The sequence below is a fragment of the Acartia tonsa genome, chromosome 10 (genome assembly GCF_053477335.1).
Source record: "Acartia tonsa isolate MP-2025a chromosome 10, ASM5347733v1, whole genome shotgun sequence".
Lineage (NCBI taxonomy): Eukaryota > Metazoa > Arthropoda > Copepoda > Calanoida > Acartiidae > Acartia > Acartia tonsa.
This window is the reverse complement of record NC_137269.1, coordinates 9,582,694-9,603,030: the sequence shown is the minus strand read 5'-3', so window position 1 is coordinate 9,603,030 and position 20,337 is coordinate 9,582,694. Positions and strand designations below refer to the sequence as shown.

Genomic DNA, 20,337 nt, shown 5'->3' with positions numbered 1-20,337 from the left:
AATCCAAGTAATCTCATTCATTGTATTTTTTTTATGAAATCCCTAATTTTTAAAGAACATGTCCAAACTTTTGTGATTTTTATTTAACCCATTCTTGACGAGCTCCCAAAGTTTAAAGTTTTGATTTACCGGGGTTCAACAAAATAGATTTTTTCAATAATTGCTCAACATAATTCAAAAAGTAAGGTGTCAAATTAAAGATCTTAGTTGTTCACAATGGCATTTTTTTGTTTCGTTTTAGTATCTTAAAACCAACTTAATTTTAAAAAAATAAATTACTTTAAAAATTAGAGGTCTACAAAAAAAACCTAATGCATATCTAAATTCTATTGATCATTTTACATCTACTACTTACTAAAAACACCGACTAGTTTTTTTTTAAATCACAAAAGTTAGGAAACTTTCTTTATAGATAAGTTTTGACAAAAATAAACAAGATTCAATTAGAAAATCTGTCTTTGTCCGTGAGTATTACTAATTAGTAATTGTAGGGAGGGAGGGGGCATTGAGCTTTTTATGAATCTAGTCCCTAAAGTTTTATAATGACAATTTCTTATTTGTTGGCATAACAACTTTTGGGACTTTTATTGAATTTTGATTGGTTGGTTTATTAGGTTGAGCGTCTAAACGTTTGAACCACTGATTGTAATTGTAATTGTTTAAATAAACCAGGACAAATGGCCTAAAACTACCACAGGACCAGTAGGTAAATTCCCTAAAGAGTACAATCCAATCGGTTCAGCGGTTACTGAGATATTAAGGGACAGACGGACGGATGGACAGTCATCATTCTACTTTGTATTATAGATGATGGGTTTCAAAAGTAAAGAAAACTTATCTAGATTTATTCTTCTTTAAAACATAATTTTCTTTCAATTATGGCCTTTTTCAGTATAGAAATACACTGATATAAAGTATAAATTTGATTCTTAACACGTAATAATTCTATAATTTTGTAGCTTTTTTTGACGAATTGTAATTTATCTTCTATTTATCTATCACTGAAGCACTGAGATACAACTAATTAACTTTTTTTTACTTTTTTCTCACGAGGCAGATTTCCTTGGTGTTTTCTTTACAGTACTATTACAGTATAATTATAACCTCTCATAGCTTATAACTGTGCTGTTATCCATGTATGAATGATTGTTCTAAGACACAAATAAGATGTTTTTTACGACGCTTACTTTGGGTTGATAACAAATGAAAAAAAGAGTCTCAAAATTAAGTACACTTTTAATACGTAGAAATATCTATCTTTTTAATATTATCTATGAAAGTCTATTTGTCTGATTTTGCAAAAAAAATCAGAAGATGATTAAAGTCCCTCCACAGATTATGACGTCATACGATATAATAACTAATGAGAGGCCAGCATAATTTTTACCATTGGTCAATTACAGTGTATACTGGCCTCTCATTCGCAATTATATCGTATGACGTCATAATCTGTGGAGGGATTTTTATCATCTTCAGAGAATAGTATTTTCTTTTGATTTTTTTCCCTACCTCCTTCTAAATCGATCAACATATTGATAAAAACACATATGATTTTAACATTAAAACTTTTTTCATTAAAATTTCCAAAACAGCTAAATGATTAAAATATGCAACTAGGCCCAACAGTAATGCAAACAACAACAAGGGTGGAAGTGGATTTAAACTGCCCCGCCTCCCTCTCAAGGGCCTGTTTAACGCCTTCAAAGGCGGCGACAAGGGCAACAACAATAATAACGGCGGCGGTTACAATGCCCCCTCCCGCCCCAGCTACAACGCCCCCGCCGGCAATCCCAGCTACAACGCCCCCAGCCAAGGTTATGGCGCCCCAAGCGGCAACCAGGGAGGATTCAACGCCCCGACAGTGAATCAAAACTATGCTGCCCCCACGTCTAACCAACAGGGATATAACAATGGCGGTGGATTCCCACAGGGACCCCCCAGACAGCCTAACCCCAACGATTTCGGTCCGTCCAACGCCATCAAGATGCTGCCTGCCCCTAACCTAGCAACTGGTCGCCCTCCGGTAGGTTTTTAATATAATTTGTAGCTCCGCTACTCTATGTAATGCTATTCTTGTTTGTCAGTCTGATTTTAAGCACAGCAGCAATTATTAATTCTCAATTTTCATGATTTAAATTTATAATGAAGACTCGAAAAACAAGCAATTGCCAATAGGGTTTAAAAGTTGTAGTTAATTAGGGCTTTAAGAACATGATTAGAATCAATAATAAAATTTTTTTAAGTTGTAGTCGAAATTTGTATAATTCTTCTACAAGATATATTTATAAGACAGAGGATTTAAATGGATATATTGACAGGGGAAACTTTGCCGTCAATTTAGCTTGCTAATATGGATCACATGTATTGGTCAATTCGTTCATCCAGAAAAAGGGAAGAGAGTGGGGTAAAAAGTGGTGGATATGTATCGTTATCTTAGCCAGCTGCGAGCATCACTTTATCAGCGCTGGATCTTTAAATCATTTCAATGGCGCGCTAAATCACCCCGCGCACAATTTCAGCCAATCACAGCGGCGCATTTTACGAAATGGGACGCTGTGATTAGCTGAAATTCTGCGCAGGGTGATTTAGCGCACCATTGAAATGATTTAAAGATCCAGCTCAGAGTACATGAAAACCTGGTGCAACATCCAAGTATAATATATCCGTTTGGCCTTATTTTTTTGACGACAGTTATATAACATTAACATCGTCTGTATAAAGAATGAGTTATTGTTTTGACAGTTGTCATGAAAATTGTTAGACAGTCTTTTATTTCCCGTTCCTTTACATATTTATCAACGACAAAATCCAAGTTTTATGTTAGATTCGTGGATTCTCAAAAATTATTTGCCCGCATTTTATTTTTTAGTACACTACCATGCTTATTAAAGACATTGGGCGTTTTCCCTTAATGTACTTTTTGAGCACAAAATTCCCTAAAGGACGTTCAAGCTTTTTCATTTTTTTTTTTGGGGGGGGGGGAGTAAAAATTTAAAATTAAAACAATATACAAAGCCATTCATATTTTTAGCTAATTATATCAATTAATTCAAATGATTTTTATTTACGTGAAATCAATTTAAAGATCCATTTGTATTTTATTTCAGTTTAAAAAGAAAGAAATAACAGTAAAAACTAACAATGGTATCTTGTAAATATATCCTTTTAATTAATGACTTAATTATATATATCTCTTCTCAAAATTTAACAAACATTATCATTATATTTTCAACTTCTTTATTTTGTCTTAAACGGTATCTTAATGTTTGTATGTCTAACAGATCTGTGGTATAGATGTATATACAGACAACTACCTTCCTTCTGCTACTTGGCTGTGTAATACAAGCGATACCATTGGTTGATTTTCAATGAAATAATAGAAGGGTTGCACAAGACGGTTGTGATTGGGAGATAAAGTTATTTAACCCTTTCTCCCTCTAGTGTTTTACTCTAATGTCTGTCTGTCCATCCATCAATTCATGTTTATATGAACCCCCCCCCCCCCAAATCTATTGAAATTAATTAAAAAGTTAGGGGAGGGGGGAGGGTTGATTAAGCTTAGACATCCAAGGTGGGATGTAAAGGAGAGTTTACTCACCTTAAGATTTTCAAAATACATTTACCCCCCCCTCTCAAACCTTTGAAACCCTTCATTTATCCCCTTTAAATAATAAATCTTGAAAGTAATTATTTTTTTTAGGCGGGGGGCCCTGCAGGGTGGCCCAGAACTCAATATGATCTTACCTAACCAGACATTAAGTAAAAAATAAAAAATTACCCCCTTCCTTTCAATTTATTTCAAAATAAGAATTGGGTGGGGGATGTTAAATAAAAATTTTTCCCACAAATGAAGAAGTCAGTCGGTTCAGTGGTTAGGAGGATTTTAATTGACAAACAAAAAACCTACTTTTTAAATTTGGTTCATGCATTACTTTTACTGAATATCAAAATATTTAATTGTATTACATCTTATTGTTCTTTGCTTTGATATTTATGAAAAGTTGACCTTAGCTGGATCTTTAAATCATTTTAGTGGTGAGCCAGATCGGGGTGAAACACATTTCCACCAATGAAAGAAAAGCATTTTATGAAATGCCGCGCTGTGATTGGCTGAAATTCGGCGCACCCCAATGTGGCTTACCACTAAAATGATTTAAAGATCCAGCACTTGTATAAATTTAAAACACTAAACCAAATATTTTCTACATTACCATATACCCACCAGCTTTATTGTTATAGTACACGTATTCGTGCAAAATATTCGCATGTAAATGCTAAAAATAAAAATGTAAATAAAACACACACACACACACACAAACACACACACATACACACATAACATAATAGAATAATTCGTGTTAGGTATTACTAAGGATCTAGGGATTTGGAAATGACGTCATACAATACAAATGACCAATGATAGGCCAACACACAGACTAAGTTACCAATAGTAGGCCAGTATACATTTGTATTGACCTATGGTAGGCCAGTATGACATCATTTTTATATAGGCACTATAAAAAGCATTCAAAATATGATGAAAACCAGCTAAGATTATAACAATGTAACAAATCAAATATTTTAAACCCATTACCCAATCCATGTATGCCTGAAAACAGCTAATTTCGCTACGCATCAAATTAAACGTTGAAGAATAGGTTTATGGCGGTGCAAATTTAATATTTCCATGCCCTAGGATAGGGACAGGTTTTCTTCTAGGCTTGATCATATAATATATATTTTGGATAGAACCAGAAGGAAAAGGTGAAGACGAAGAAAGTCCCTCAAATAATCAGCATGTTACGTCATAAAAATGAGTGTGATTATCCATCTCTTTTTTATGGGTTTCTTTCCCACTCCTCCTCTCCACATCCCTCATTTTTATGACATCATTGAGGGACTTTCTTCTTTTTCGGAGAGGTTACTGATTGATTTGTTCAAACTTGCAGTGTTCAAACTTTACTACCACTAAATTTAATCTATGGAAGGGGTAGTTTTGTCAATCATCATCAATGTATCGTCCATTAAATTTCCCCTAGGGAAAAGGAGGTGAATTTATATAAGGAAGGAATCGAATCAAAGTACAACTAAAAGATATAATTACAAAGCATTAATGGAGAAAGTCCCAAAAAAAATCAGACGTGTAACATCATAAAAATGAGGGAGATGAGAGGAGAAGTGGAAAAGAAAACCCCTATGAATGAGATGGATAATCACACTCATTTTTATGACGTCACATGTTTGATATTTGAGTGACTTTCTCCTTTTACTTACAAAGAAATAAAAGTTACCCCTGTATATGCTACAACATTTATTTGTTGTTTATTTTTTTTCTTGCAAAAGTTAAGAAACAGCGCGCCGTATATTGTCTAATAAAAAAATGATGTCATCAAATACAAATGACTAATAATAGGCCGGTATACAATTTACCATTGGTCAATTACAATGTATACTGGCCTATCATTGGTTATTTGTATTGTATGGCGTAATTTTTTATTGAACACTCTACGCAGTTTCAAAAGTTAATCTTTCAAAAGTTACAGTATAGGTAAACCTTTCTTTCGTATTAAAAACATCTTTAGGAAAATCTGTTCCTTTAACTTTTGGATTTGCTTTCCTTTTTAATTAAAACTTTAGCATGTTTGTAGGAACACCATACCTAATCCTAATTTATTCCCTGGTTTACGGGGACATAGACAAAAATAAAAAAAAAAATTCTCGTATGATTCCTAGTACAACAATGTACACTGTTACAAACGAATCATCTCTATTATCAAGTACTAAAAATGGAAGTATGTCCTTAAACATTATCATGCATGTACGCAGTTTTTCAACAAATTTACTTTCAAGTATGTTTCGAATTTTAAACATTCATATTCTGATTATTCAGTTCTGACACTCTACAAGTGTTAATGTTAGTTTGTCCTACTGTTTCAAAGCTTCGCTTTTATGGATGTTGTCATCCTGGTTTACTATTTGTTTATGAGAACACAAGTGCCTGGCTAGGGTGTCCTGGGGTTGCTTGCTTAAATTTAAATGAATCATAAAGTCTGAAGGCTGAATATTAGACGTTCATACAAACACACAGACTGGCAAAAGTCAATTTTAGATATTTTTCGCTTTTTCGCTAAAAGATCCTCGTAATGTTAAACGATTTCTGCAGGGCCTCAAATACTTTTAATAGCTGAAGATAAAGAGGGGCTGTCTTTTTGAAGGATTTTACTAAATAAATGCCTATAGAAGCTTTTTTAGTGTATACTACAATGAGCCTTTTTTTAAATAATTAATTTTGTTTGGATTATAGAAACTCTGAAAATAAACAAAACAAATAAAAAGAAAGTACATAAATGGTTATTCAGCTCAGCAATTTAAATCGATTTTTATCATATAATGCTTTTTATGGCCATTAAGACAATCACTAAAATTAAATTTTAAAAAAGAAGAAATTTCACCTATTAAAGCAAGCTACTTATTATCTGATTTTACTAATAATAAATTTATATGATCATTTTATTTATTCAAAAGCACAGTCTATTATTAATTATATCCGTTTTGAGAAATTTTTAGTAGCGAAGCTACTCTATAATTCACTTTGTCCGTCCGTCAGTCAGTCAGTCAGTCAGTCAGTCCGTCAGTCCGTCAGTCCGTAACGCTATGGGGGAAATGGGATTTACTCAGCTCCTATATAAGATAGAATGCTGAAATTTTTTGACAACATTCCCATCATTAAGGAGCACAATTGACTATAAAACATCATTGGCGTTCGGACCGATTTTTAGTAGGTTTTAGGCTATTTTTATATTTTTCACATTTTTCTCCATATCTTCAGTGTTTATGGTCCGATTTTCAAAATTTTTTCAGTTACAGATATCAAAATTAAATTTCCCGTCGTTTAAAGGAACAACCATGAAGGCCAGACTGCCTTTTCAGCAGGTTTTAGGCTATTTTTATATTTTTCACATTTTTCTCCATATCTTCAGTGTTTATGGTCCGATTTTCAAAATTTTTTCAGTTATAGATATCAAAATTAAATTTTCCGTCTTTTAAAGAAAACAACCATGCCGGCCAGACTGCCTTTTTAGCAGGTTTTAGGCTGTTTTTTTATATATTTAACATATTTCTCCACATCTTCAGTGTTTATAGTCAGATTTTCAAAATTTTTTAGTTATAGATATCAAAATTAAATTTCCCGTCTTTTAAACAAAATAACCATGACGGCCAGACTGCCTTTTTAGCAGGTTTTAGGCTATTTTTATATATTTAACACTTTTTTCCATTTCTTCAGTGTATATGGTCCGATTTTCCAATTTTTTTAAGTTAAGGATTTAAAAATTAAATTTTTTGTCGTTTTAATAAAACAACCATGACGGCCAGACTGCCTTTTATCAGGTTTTTGGCTATTTTTATATGTTTACATATTTCCCCATATCTTTGTATATTTTGATGCAATTTTCAAACTTTTATGGGATATCTGTATCAAAATAATTTTTCCCATTGTTATGAGCATCTTTAATATAATATACTTTGATTATCGTCATCATGCAAAATAAAACAAGGTTTCATGTTTATTTTATCCAATAAATCTATTCTTGATTTTAGTAAAAACCTTTTAAATCTACGTATTCCAATCGACGATTTTTTGTGCTTCGCTACTTATGGATGTTGTCATCCTTGTTTATCTATAATGCTTTTGGAAAGAGAAGCTTTTCTATAATTATGGTCGGGTGGTCCATCCGTACGTCCGTCCGTTACAGTTAGCTCTTTTCGTTAATTAAAACAGGTTAGAATTATTATATTGATTTCAAACTTTGTATGCTGATTCCTGTAACAGTTAGGTGATACTTAGAAAGCGCAGTAACTCTATATTTGCTACCAGAAAGTCCGTACGTCCATTTACAACAAATTTTTGTATGTTAAAATTATCCTATTCATCCGATTCTTTAAATAATGATTCCTATTAGAACAAGGTACAATGTTATACGCGAAGGATCTCAATAATCAAGTTCATTCTACAAGTGTTAATGTTCGTTTGTCCTTATGGGTTGTAAAATATTATCATGAAAAAGTCTTTAGGAAACAAGCCACCCTAAAAAGCTGAAATATGAATTAACCAATCACGCACCAACCAACAAACAGACACACTTCCTGTTGCTACTGCTTTTACGAGGCAACAATATTTTATACAGTGTTGATATGATAGATTAAGGAAATGCATTACCAACCCTCACAGACACAGACAGACAGACAGAAAAACATTTTGTAAAACCGATTAACATCCGGTGGATTAGAACCAGTTCTCAGCCATACTGAATAACAATGTATAGCATCGTATTAAAGAAAAGACAATTTTCCACGAAGATTAAGATAAAAATAAAATAAAATAATACCAGGTTTCGGCCTCTCTGGTTTCACAAAACTGGTTTTAATCTTAATCCACAAATACAAGGACGTCCAAGCTTTTTTTTTATTTGAGAGGGGGGGGGGGTGTTAAAATTATAAATCAATAAGTTTAAAATGTGTCTGCGTCTCTTTACAAACCTATCTATAACTATTGTATGACTACCTTGGATAAAGGAATCTGGAAGTATAAGAATATTTCTTTTAGAAATGTAGTATATATTTGGCTTTTTATTGAATGTGTATCGGGTTATGATTAGGTTAGATTAACAGATCTATAGTATAGATGTATATACAGATAATTACCTCCCTTCCTTTTTCAAAGACCTTATTCGTCTGCTTCCAAATTATTTCCTGCTACTTGGCTGTATTAATAAACACAACACCATTGGTTGATTTTAAATGACCCGATTGAAAATTGGCACAAGGACAGTGCGATGCGAAGAAACAGTTATTTAACCCTAAATATGGCTTGTGAAAAATAAAAAAATTTCTATTTCTATATACCTACCATCCCTGAGAGAAAAAGGTATTAAATCACTTGTTCTAGAATCATCAGTAAAAAAGGAATACTTAATAAAAGAAAACTTAATTATCCCTTTGTTTTATAACATGATATTAACTGCTCAAAACTGATTTCTTTGCAATTCAATGTTTGTGTTGCCATTTCATCTGTCAAAGCATTCTCATTCTATTTGAAATTTTCATAAAGAATTGCATTATCAGCCAAAAATCTGTAAACCTTACAGGCAATTAGACAACAGCTAACAGATTTTTGGCAGCTGACTGCCTTGAAGGCTACACATAAATATGCTACATAGACAGAAGCAGCTGTGTGCTTTTATCTCGGCCCATTCCTTTATCTTTGTCAGATTTGTGGTTGAATTTTGCCGTATAAATAGAATAAGGAAAGGAAATTGCCTGCGCACAACTTATACATTACCACGGAGAGAGACAGGTCTCCCATTTAATATATGACTTAATTATCCAGTTTTTGAGAAAAAAATGGCATAAAACCATTCTATGACATGATAAATTCCCGTTTCTGGGTTCTCTCTATAATTAATGTATAAATAAGGTATTTTTAGATTCTTTTTGTGTGCAGGCATTTATAAGTATTCAAACACAGGCTCTTGCTACTTTTTTGGCCCTTTGACCTATACTTTTTGTGTAGATTCCTATTCATAATTAAAACTATTAATATCTCGTGGATTAGAACCAGTTCTCATCCATACAAAAAAAAACTATGTCTAGCATCATATTACATCCATTTTTCTACGAATATAAAAATGTAAAATCATAGTTTTTTTTTGCCTATGCCTTCGGGTTCTAGGGGTTAAAAACTGGCTTTAATCTCATAATTGACATTTTATATCCGCGGAAATCTGTTTACAATATGATGCGAGAAATAACTATTCTGCCATTTTCTATTTTGAGAATACATATCTCTGTTTTTGGAAGGGCGGTACGTTTTACCAGCCCATGTTAGATTATTTTTTAAGTGCCAGAAATGAGCTTTTGAGTACCTCGATAACTAAATTGTTTTTTTTCTTATGGTAGCGAAGGTACTCTTTAATATTACGTGTTAAGCAGAAAGGAAGGGGGTTGGGGGCTGTTTATTACACTAGTCCCAAAAGTTTTATAATTTAGTTTTCCTATTTAGTTGAGTGTCCAAATGTTTCAACCACTAATTGTAATCTACAGAAGGGGTAATTTGTGCAACACCATTGAGGATGTACACAATGTACATCAATTTATCGGCCATTGTTTTGTCACATAAAATTTAGCTGTTAAAAAAGTTAAAATACGAACAAGTTTGAAATGGACGTAAAAACTTTCTGATAACGATTATAGAGTTGCTATGCTTTCTAAATCGTTCCTAACTACAACAAGAATCTACAGATCAAATTTTTAATCGATAGGACGATACTAACATGCCTAAATTAACTATAAGAGCTAACCGTTTGGGAGGGAAGGGTTTTTGGATTCAACTCCCCTCTCCTTAAGTTCCCCTATAGACCTCTAGGAGCGAAGCCGCTAATAATATAAAAGGAAATAAATAATATATAACTCGCTTTTATATTAGTACAGGAAGAACATTTAAATTGAAAGTTAGGGCATTGGGTTTTGGATGCCGAAAGTATACCAAATAATGCCATTTCTTCCGGTCTTACGCAGAAATGCGTCATGTTAGAAGGATGACGCTAATTTCAGAGCTCAGTTTTCGCTGTTTGATTTACTATTTTTCTCTATAAGATAAAAGCGATGATTGCAAGATCATTTAATTTGCTATAATATAAAGATAATTTTTTCTCAAATCGCGAAATCTTGAATCTGAAATTTGCGTCACCCTTTCAACATGACGCATAACGGCGTACGACCGCGAGAAATGGAATTATTTGGTCCACTATCTGGATGCCAAAGGCGAATTATGGAGGGGGGGGGGGGGGGGGTTCTGATAGGCCGAGAGGCGTAATATTAATGAAAAGTGTGAAGTACGATAGATTCAAGTCAATTTCCCCTAACTTTATCTATGACCCCCCCCCCAAAAAAAAAAAGAGAAAAATTTTAATATTAAGAGTGTGTATTGAGTTTATAATGGACTACCTATTTTATTGACGTCAGGAAATACCCTATACCCCATCGCTTTTCTGGGGGAGTTTCTTTCACCCCTTCCCTTTATTATGACGTCAATAGAATAGGTAGGCCAAATGCTGTGACATCTATCCCCATTTTCCTGGGGCACTAAATGCAGCTAATGATTTTTCAATTTCCATACAGCAACTGTGTAAGTTTTCAAAAGTTGAGGGAGGGGTGGGAATTTTGGTCCATTTGAAGAAATTAGGATTTTGAAGATATTATAAATTGAATTATAATAAACGTAAAGGTACTCAATCAAGGATTTAACAGATAGGCTATTAGTTATTAGTTATTGAATATCATTGAAATTTATTCCTACATATAATATTAATATATGTATATGATAATACGTTATTTCAAAGCAATGTAAAAGTAAGAGATTTAAGGTGTAAAAAAAGTTTATAATTGCAAAGGAAAGGTTTTAACCTATTGTTAGGGAAAGAACACACAAAAAAATAATCATTTTAGGGGCTTTAAGTTTGCAGGGATCGAACCATCCTGTCTAGTAAATAGCCTAAAACTAAACAAGAGAAAAGTTTAAAATAAATCTTTTGAATGTTAAAATTTCTGGGTATTTTTCTTGACCCAAATGTAGGAACGCCATAAATATTTTGGGAGGTCTTTACTTAAAGATATATTTATTGTAATATGTGTAAGGTTAAATCATTATGTGATTGCAATGCTAGGAGCATAGCTTCACCATAATTCACCTATTCTGTCCGTCCAGCAGTCAGTCCGACATCTTCTTAGCTGCTATTAATGATAGAGGGATGGATTTTTAAGTGAAGATTCCTATGACATATGAGTATCTATACAATTTTTTGTTCGTCTGTTGGTATATGTTATGCTTCAAAAGACTTGATTTTGAGTCTTTGCATTCTCTCCGTTTTTCTTTGTTATGAGAACAAAACATTTGTACTATTACTAAGTTTGGCCGTTTGTCTATTCAATGATTATTTAGCTTCGCTACTTATGAATGTTGTCATCCTTGTTTAAATTATTTGTATAGGCTATATCGTATATGAATCTAAGTGTAATAAATAACCCACCACTTCTTATATTTTACTCAATATAATCCAAAATATTTTTCTTTCATTGGCCTATCAATAACCACGAATCCGTGGACGATAAGGAATAATATTGTCTTATTCGCCTTCAAATATAAAATTAAGCATATTTCATTTTAAATTCATAAGTATTTCATACTGTTCAACAACCAATTTGTTTAAAATAAAATAAAATGTTTAAATAGGGCAGTTATTCAATTATAGGAGCTTTACACTAAAGGAGAACCATATTAGTTGAGCAGTTAGCGAGATCTTAAGCAACAGACACATAAACAGACAGTCCCAATCATGTCCTGTAACTTTTATATTAGTATAGGACATATTTATATAATTAGACTTAAACGATTACAATAAAAGTATCGTAAATGCTGGTGGATTATTCCTTTTTTCCCGCAATTGTCAGCAGCAAATAGTGCCTAATAAAAAATGACGCCATGCAATACAAATGACCAATGATAGGCCAGAATATATTTTACCAACATAAACGTATTGTAAATTGTATTGTATAATGAACAGATCTATAGTTTATAGACTACTACCTCCCTTCCTTTTTCAAAGACCTCTTTCGTCTGCTTCTAAATTATTTTCTGCTACTTGGCTGTGTTAATATAAACGACACCATTGGTTGATTTTCAATGGCCCAATAGAAAGGTTGCACAAGGCGGTAGCGATAGGGAAATACAGTTATTTAACCCTTCTCCCTCTATTGTTTTACTCTAATGTAAAATATTCTTTACATTAAGCACTATTTGGTGCTTCTTTCTACTACCCCTGCAGGGTTTTATCGGAGACGCTTATCCTAACCTAGATACTCCATAACTAGAGGCGGTACGTCACTTCATTTAACTTTATAATTAACCAGCGGTTGTGCCCCTAGCAACTAGGGCTGAAAAGATTGAACAAAAAGAGCTTAAACATCCAATGACTTAAATCTAGAAATAAGACAGCCAATAACAATCCCAGGACCTATTTGAAGCTTCTCTATAAAGGAAAATTCAATTAGTTCAGTAGTTATTAAAATCTGACAAAATAAGAATATTACTTTATTTTAAAGAATTAAGTTTATATTTCTTTTTTACTAGAAAATTTGAATAGATCTCATACTTATTTTTATTTATTTGTGTTTTTCAGGTAAGCCTTTAAATCAAACAAGCTTAATACAAGTAAAGTAACAATTTTTTTTTATGGAAACTAATTCAATATATGAAAGAGGAAGGGGAAATTGCTAAGTAATTTATACTATTTCTAAAAAAATTATACTTTTATTAACCTATGCCTGCAACCCTGACAAATACATGTCATCTTATCATTTTGATTATTATTGTATCGTCGAATTTGCGCTATTTCCAGGAATTTCAATTTTTACTTTAACACAAAATTAGAGCTCCATGCAGTTTCGGTCAGGGAAATGTATTGTGAAGAATAATTTTCAAGGCATAAGACAATAGATGATAAATTGATGTTCATCTGCTATTAAGTTAAACAAAATTACCCTTTCTGTCAATCATAATTATTGGTTGAATGTTTCAACCAACAAATTAAGATTTTAAAAAATTACCTAAAGTTACGAATTGATTTATTAGACGTTGGTCATCGTGAAAATAGCATAAAACCTGCCCAATTCCATAGCGATTCAAGATAATAAGTAACATATTCAAATATATATCTACTAAATTCTTCTTCTTTTAAAATTGATAAAATCCATAAAATCGAGGTTCTAAACCATCAACTTTAAAGTTTGTTTTACCTTGTTGTCCTAGCAATCAATATTCCAAAAAACAGAAGAATATCAAACAATAAAATTTTGCCTGTCCCTGTGTGAGCTTGGGAAAAAAAATGTTCCCTTCCCCTACCCATCAATCAATCACTAGCTCCCTTTATCGGTTCTTATTCCATGGAAAAAATATATAGAACAGTAACCCGTTTTGTTAGTCAAATTTTGGAGGATTTTTATGTTTTATAGGACTTTAGTCACAACAACATTTTATGTTATAAAAATAGCAACAGATCTTTAGTATAGATGTATCATTGTATATACAGATTAGTTCCTCCCCCATTTTCGTCTGCTAGCAAATTATTTCCTGCTACTTGGCTGTGTTATATTCCCGTTACCATTGGTTGATTTTCAAAGACCCCATTTAGAGTCTACACAATGTCATTGCGATAGGAAAATACAGTTATTTAACCCTTTCTCCCTCTAGTGTTATACTCTAATAGAATAGTATTTTGTTATATAATATTTATCCCTGAAATACAGGTTTTTATGAGTGATGGTTATGTTTGGTTTAATTGGGTTGAGATTTTCAGTTTGTGTCTTTTAATCATAGCAGTATGTCGTTAAAAAGTAACTCAAGACCATTTTAAAATTTTTACTTCTATTTTTGAATATTCTAATTTCATTTGTCTATGGCTTAACTGCAACATGCGATGTTTTACAAGAATATACTTCTAGAAATATAAAATACTTAATATGACAGTATAATTACAACCTGCAATTGTATAATGATTTACTGTTATTTTGCTATAGACTATAGCATTGGACTTTTAAAAAGCAGGCATATATTATATATAGGGTTTATCATATAATGAATTTTAGTTTTAATGAGGAAAAGAGGGTTATATCAATGGAAGTTAAATCTAATTCTTAAATATATTTCTTTATTATTATGGAGAAAGATTTTATTTTTTTTTCTATTTTTACCCTTTTTCCCCCCATTTCTCTCTATCTATCTCAATCTCAACCTTCCCGGGACTTATGAGAAGCTACCCTTTTAATGAGAACCCGATCAGTTCAGCGGTACAAATAAACATACAAACACTATTTTACTTTAGTATAAGAATTTTAGATAGCTTTGATTCTTTTCTCCTTGTTGTTTTTTTCAAAAAATTCTTCTGTTTTTTTTTACTTTGATTTAAAATGTTTTTTTCCATAGGTATAAATATTTCAAATGTGAAATTGATTAAAAGATCTGAATACAAGTCCCTTCTCTTACGTAGTGTGTACATATTATATTGAACGCATTGATTGATCGTACGCATGCATATACGCATGGCGTATAGGTGTTTACGCAATTAAGACAATTTTATTAAGATTTATATTATCTCAATAATTATACTTTGATGATCTGTGATAGAAAGCAGAACAATAACTGTCCGTCTGTTTAAAGCTTAATATCTCAGTCAACGCTGAACAGACATTCTTGTGCTTCTCAATGTATATACTTGTCCTACGGTGGTTTTAAGCTATTTTCCTATATCATCGATATTGTCACTGCAATCTTATGTTCTTAACCCTAGGCTACTATATCAAACTAGCATATTGTAATTTGATAACAACAAGGATGACAACATCCATGAAAGCGACAAATGAACATTGAGTAGAGTGTCAGATGATAATAGTAGTTACTACAGGAAACACCATGCATAGTTTAAATCGATAATTTTAACATGTCTAAATTAGCGAAAAGAGCTAACCGTGACGGACTGAAAAACGGACGGACCGACCCTAATTATAGAAAAGTTTCGCTTTTAATAACAAAAATTCTTACTGCTTTATAGAAACACCCATCCTATGCAAGCGTTGCTTTCAACAATATGAAAAAAAACTATAAAAAAAACTTGCATAATATTTACATCAGTGGAAATAATACCGTAGAAATAATGTTTATTGGAACAAAATCAAACCATTTAGAATACTGTATGTACTAATAGATTTATTATTACTTGGATCTTACACCAGATTTTCATGTTCTTTGATAAAGTGTTCTCTTTAGCGGGCTAAAATAACGATCTCCCCCTTCCCCCTCCTTTACCCTTCTACTGGATAAACGGCTTGATCAATAAATGCAAGGGGAAATTGCAACCTAAATTGACGACAATTTTTCTCCTGTCGTAATATCCACGTATATTCTACATCACTTGTACTTTTCAACTGATAGACAGACAACTATGTAGCACTTGTAGAGTACCTTCTTACTTGTTTTACTTCTAAAAGGAACTTTAATGCTTCTGGATGTCAGTCAACACATCCCCCCCCCCCCCCTCCCAATTATAAGTTAAAATTTTAAAGGACACAAGAAGTGCAACCCCCCCCCCCCCGGCAAAACTCTGTGAACGCCACTGCTTCCTACTTTTGAAAAAAAAATTACCCTTACTAATTTTAATATAAGTTCTTGGATTTGTGTGAATTTACTGTATTTTAAGATATTTTATAATAATGTTTCTTTAATGATATAAAGTTTGTAAAAGAAGCAAACATTTATACTATATCTAAATACTGGTCACTATAGAAACATTTTATTATCAAGGTTTTGAATTTTACAACTATTAAATAAACTTAACAAATGACTTTATTTACTTTAATAAGATTCCTAACTTAATATTAAAAATTTCACAAACAAAAACTTATATGCTTTCTTAAATTATTGTAGATTTTCTGCTTGTTGTAGGGAACACCTTATTATTTTCCATGGATGTGTGGACATTTGACAAATCAGCAAGTGTGGCTGATTTTTAGCAACATTTTTAGAAAATACTTTCATTTACACCTTCTACAAAACCAAATTTAAATGATAAGTTTTTAAATGATAAGGTTTTAGATGATAAGGTTTCTGAAATGTTAAATGTTCTTGGAATTTCATAAATGTTTATAATTTATCTCCTAATGTTTAAAAAAAATTCAAAGCTCTTTTAAAGTTTTACAAAAACATTGAGAAAAAAGTCTTCAAGCTCAAAAAGATTGAGAAAAAAAATCCTCCAAGTTGTCGAGTTGTCGCCACTCTAGTGCAATAAGAAGAATCTTCACACACACACATACACACTCACACACACACACACACACACATATATATAAGGATGTCCAGAAAACGTCCAGTTATGTTCCCACCTAGATTTAAACACATGCATACATACATTTTTAGTTATTAGCCTGGTCTAAAATCACCATGAAAGCGTATATAAAAGATTAGAGAAAAACACTAGAGGGAGATAGAGTTAAATAACTGTATCTTCCCATCGCAACAACCTTGTGCAACCTTTCTATTGGGTCATTGAAAATCAACCAATGGTGTCGCTTATAATAACACAGCCATGTAGCAGAAAATATTTTAGAAGCAGACGAAAAAGGTCATTGAAAATAGAAGGGAGGTAGTTGTCTGTATATACATCTGTACTATAGATCTGTTTTTAAAAGATTAAACAAAACGTATGGCCAAGCCCAAGCTATCTGAAACGACTAAAGGGAGAAATAACTTTTAAAACATTTCCTGGAAAGTTTTAAACAATAATTGTTATATGTAACATTATCGACATAATTTTTTATTTTACCCACATCAAAAATAAAAAAAATACATTAGATTACCCCCCTGAAACCTTAAAAACCCGTCATTTTACTCCCCCTAGCAATAAAAAGCTTGGACGTCCCTAGGTACAAGTTACATAAATAAATTATATTCATTACTAAGATCCTTTGCTTTTTTATACACTAGCGGTTACGCCCCCAGCCTCTAGGAGCCTTTTCCAACAGGTCCAATGAGATTGTTAAGACAGACAGACGGATAGACATCAAGCTACTTTGCATTATAGATATCTAATTTTTAATCATTCTTAAAATGTGGGACACCCTAATACCAAAATTTAGATAAAAAACTGTAAATTTTCATGATATAACTTGTTGTAACTTTTTTTGTCCGGAAATAAAATCCAAATATTACGTCAAATTTTATCTTAAATTGTACTGTATATTTTAGTAATATTAATTAAAATTTATGTATTTTTTAAATTTTTGTACAGTTTTGTGCATTTTTTATGTTTAAGTCTTTGCCCTTTTGTAAAACAGCTGATTTTGGGCAAAGGTCCAAAAAGAATTAAGGAAATGAATATTTTAAACTTTTGAGATGTCAAATTCTGCATAATCTCTCAGTTTTTATTGATTTTTTTCAAAGTCATTTGTATAAAATTAACATTTGTTGGGAATAAAACATAAATCATTTACAGTTTTAGTACTATAAGGACAAAATATTCAGATGATTTGTCGTTAAAAGCAATGCTAAGGACATAAAAAAATTTTTGTTTTAACTTTTATTTATACTTTTTTTAGGTAAGTCAAACTTTGAATATTAGGATTCTATTTCCATAGGATAGGTATATCGCGATACTTCGTTCTGGAGAAGCCAAAGCATCAACCCTTTGATTGCACGACTTTTGTCTGTATGTCCTAACTGTGCATGGTAATGAGTTGCGCCTGTTTATGGTCCATGGCATTCTCCCTCCTCTCACTATTTGTGTCACGTGCCAGGCATAGCAGAAGTAGATATCATTTTTAACGCCTTAGAATGACTCAATGTGGGCCAGACTCGAACCTGAAACCTTAGGTACGATATAATTTACTATAATGGTATGAATCTATCTTTAATACATACTACACTTATCTATGAATATTTTTTTATAGGGTGGTTTTTTGGTGTTAAAAGATTGTATTTTTCTATCTTAAGACTAAAAATAAAGCGCCAATGGTTTCTTTAATATCCATTTAAAGAACACTTAGTGGTTTTATAAGCAATATTAATATTGGGAGTTTTTTTTATACATAAAGAAAATAAGGTAAAAACTTATGGGTATAGTCCCCTTCGTAACAACGCCTCCTAAGGGGCATTTTGTCGTATTTTCACAGTAGATTTTCTCCTATTTCTAGCCCCTGCCGAGGGCTCTAACCCTGCGGGGATAATTGCTTAAATTCTGCGGGGCATTCACCTGACATAACCTAACCTAACCTAAAATAAGCTAAATCAAAAGCTACTGTGAAAATACGACGAAACGCCCCTTAAGAGGTATTGCCACGAAAGGGACTATACCCAAACTTTTCTTTATAAAAGTTCAATCAAGTATAAAAATTTTATTTGATAAACTAAATTTTATAAGCTTAAAGAGGAGGAACAATGCAAAAATTCAAATTAGTTTTTATCTTAAATTTATTAGAACAGTAAAAATGTCATAAAGCCTGTAAAAAAGCAGCCCTCTTGAACTATTTATGTCAAATTTAAATCACTTTATGTCTAGCTAACAGCAACGATTAAAAAAACAGATAGGCTGATTTTCATGCAAATTATTTTGCAACTAGTTTTGCAACTTACCTTTGCATGGAGTAATTAATTCAGAATATTTATGCTTGTGATGAATACTAATAGATATTGCATTTGTAGAGGGACAAAGTGACTCAAAAATCAGCCATGAGACGTAATAAAAATGAGGTTGATGAGAGAAGAAGTGGGAAAGAAAACCCCTAAAAAAGAGATGGACAATCATTAATTTTTATGATGTCACATGACTGATTTGTTAGACATTTTGTCCCTCTACATTGCATTTTATATTTATTTTTACACTTTTACTTCTCTTAACTTAGCCACTTTTGTGTTACAAAACGAGAAGAATTTCTAACATATAAGATTTTGCAAACTTTACTCCTCTTTACCTACTTACTCATTTAGAGCTAACATAAATATTATTATTAGATTTACTCCTCTCTACCTACTTACTCATGTGGTTCTCTATTTATGTTTTATCTACTGAGGTTTTATTAGTTTTACTTCTCTTACCATAGTTACTCATTTGGGGTTGTTATAAATATTTTTACATTTACTCCTCTCTACCTACTTACTCATGTGGTGCTACTATAAATGTTTTTATCAGCTGAGGTTTTGTTAGATTTACTCGTATTAACTTAGTTACTCATGTGGAGCTAAAATAAATATTATTACTAGATTTACTCGTCTTCAACTAGTTACTCATGGTAGTGTTAATATAAATATTATTATTAGATTTACTCCTCTCTACCTACTTACTCAAGTGGTGCTACTATACATGTTTTCGTTAGATGTAGTTTGATACTACTAACGCATGTAGTGCTACTATAAATGTTTTATCAGATTTACTCCTCATTCCCTAGTTACTCATGTAGAGCTAATATAAATATTATTAGATTTACTCCTCTTTATATAGTTACTCATGAGGTGCTACTATAAATGTTTTTATCAGCTGAGGTTTTGTTAGATTTACTCCTCATTCTCTAGTTACTCATGTGGAGCTAATATAAATATTATTAGATTTACTCCTCTTTATATAGTTACTCATGAGGTGCTACTATAAAGGTTTTTATCAGCTGAGGTTTTGTTAGATTTACTCCTCATTCTCTAGTTACTCATGTAGAGCTAATATAAATATTATTAGATTTACTCCT

At 32.0% G+C, this 20,337-nt stretch overlaps 1 protein-coding gene across 1 annotated transcript in view; it reads left to right on the top strand.

Annotated features, from left to right (window-relative positions):
- LOC145329338 (uncharacterized) overlaps positions 1-20,337 on the top strand; it is a 125,965-nt gene that overhangs the window by 28,559 nt on the left and 77,069 nt on the right. Inside the window, exon 2 of the mRNA XM_080173398.1 lies at positions 1,618-2,023. Within this exon, the coding sequence (XP_080029524.1) occupies positions 1,618-2,023 (406 nt within the window). The remainder of the gene's footprint in view (positions 1-1,617; positions 2,024-20,337) is intronic.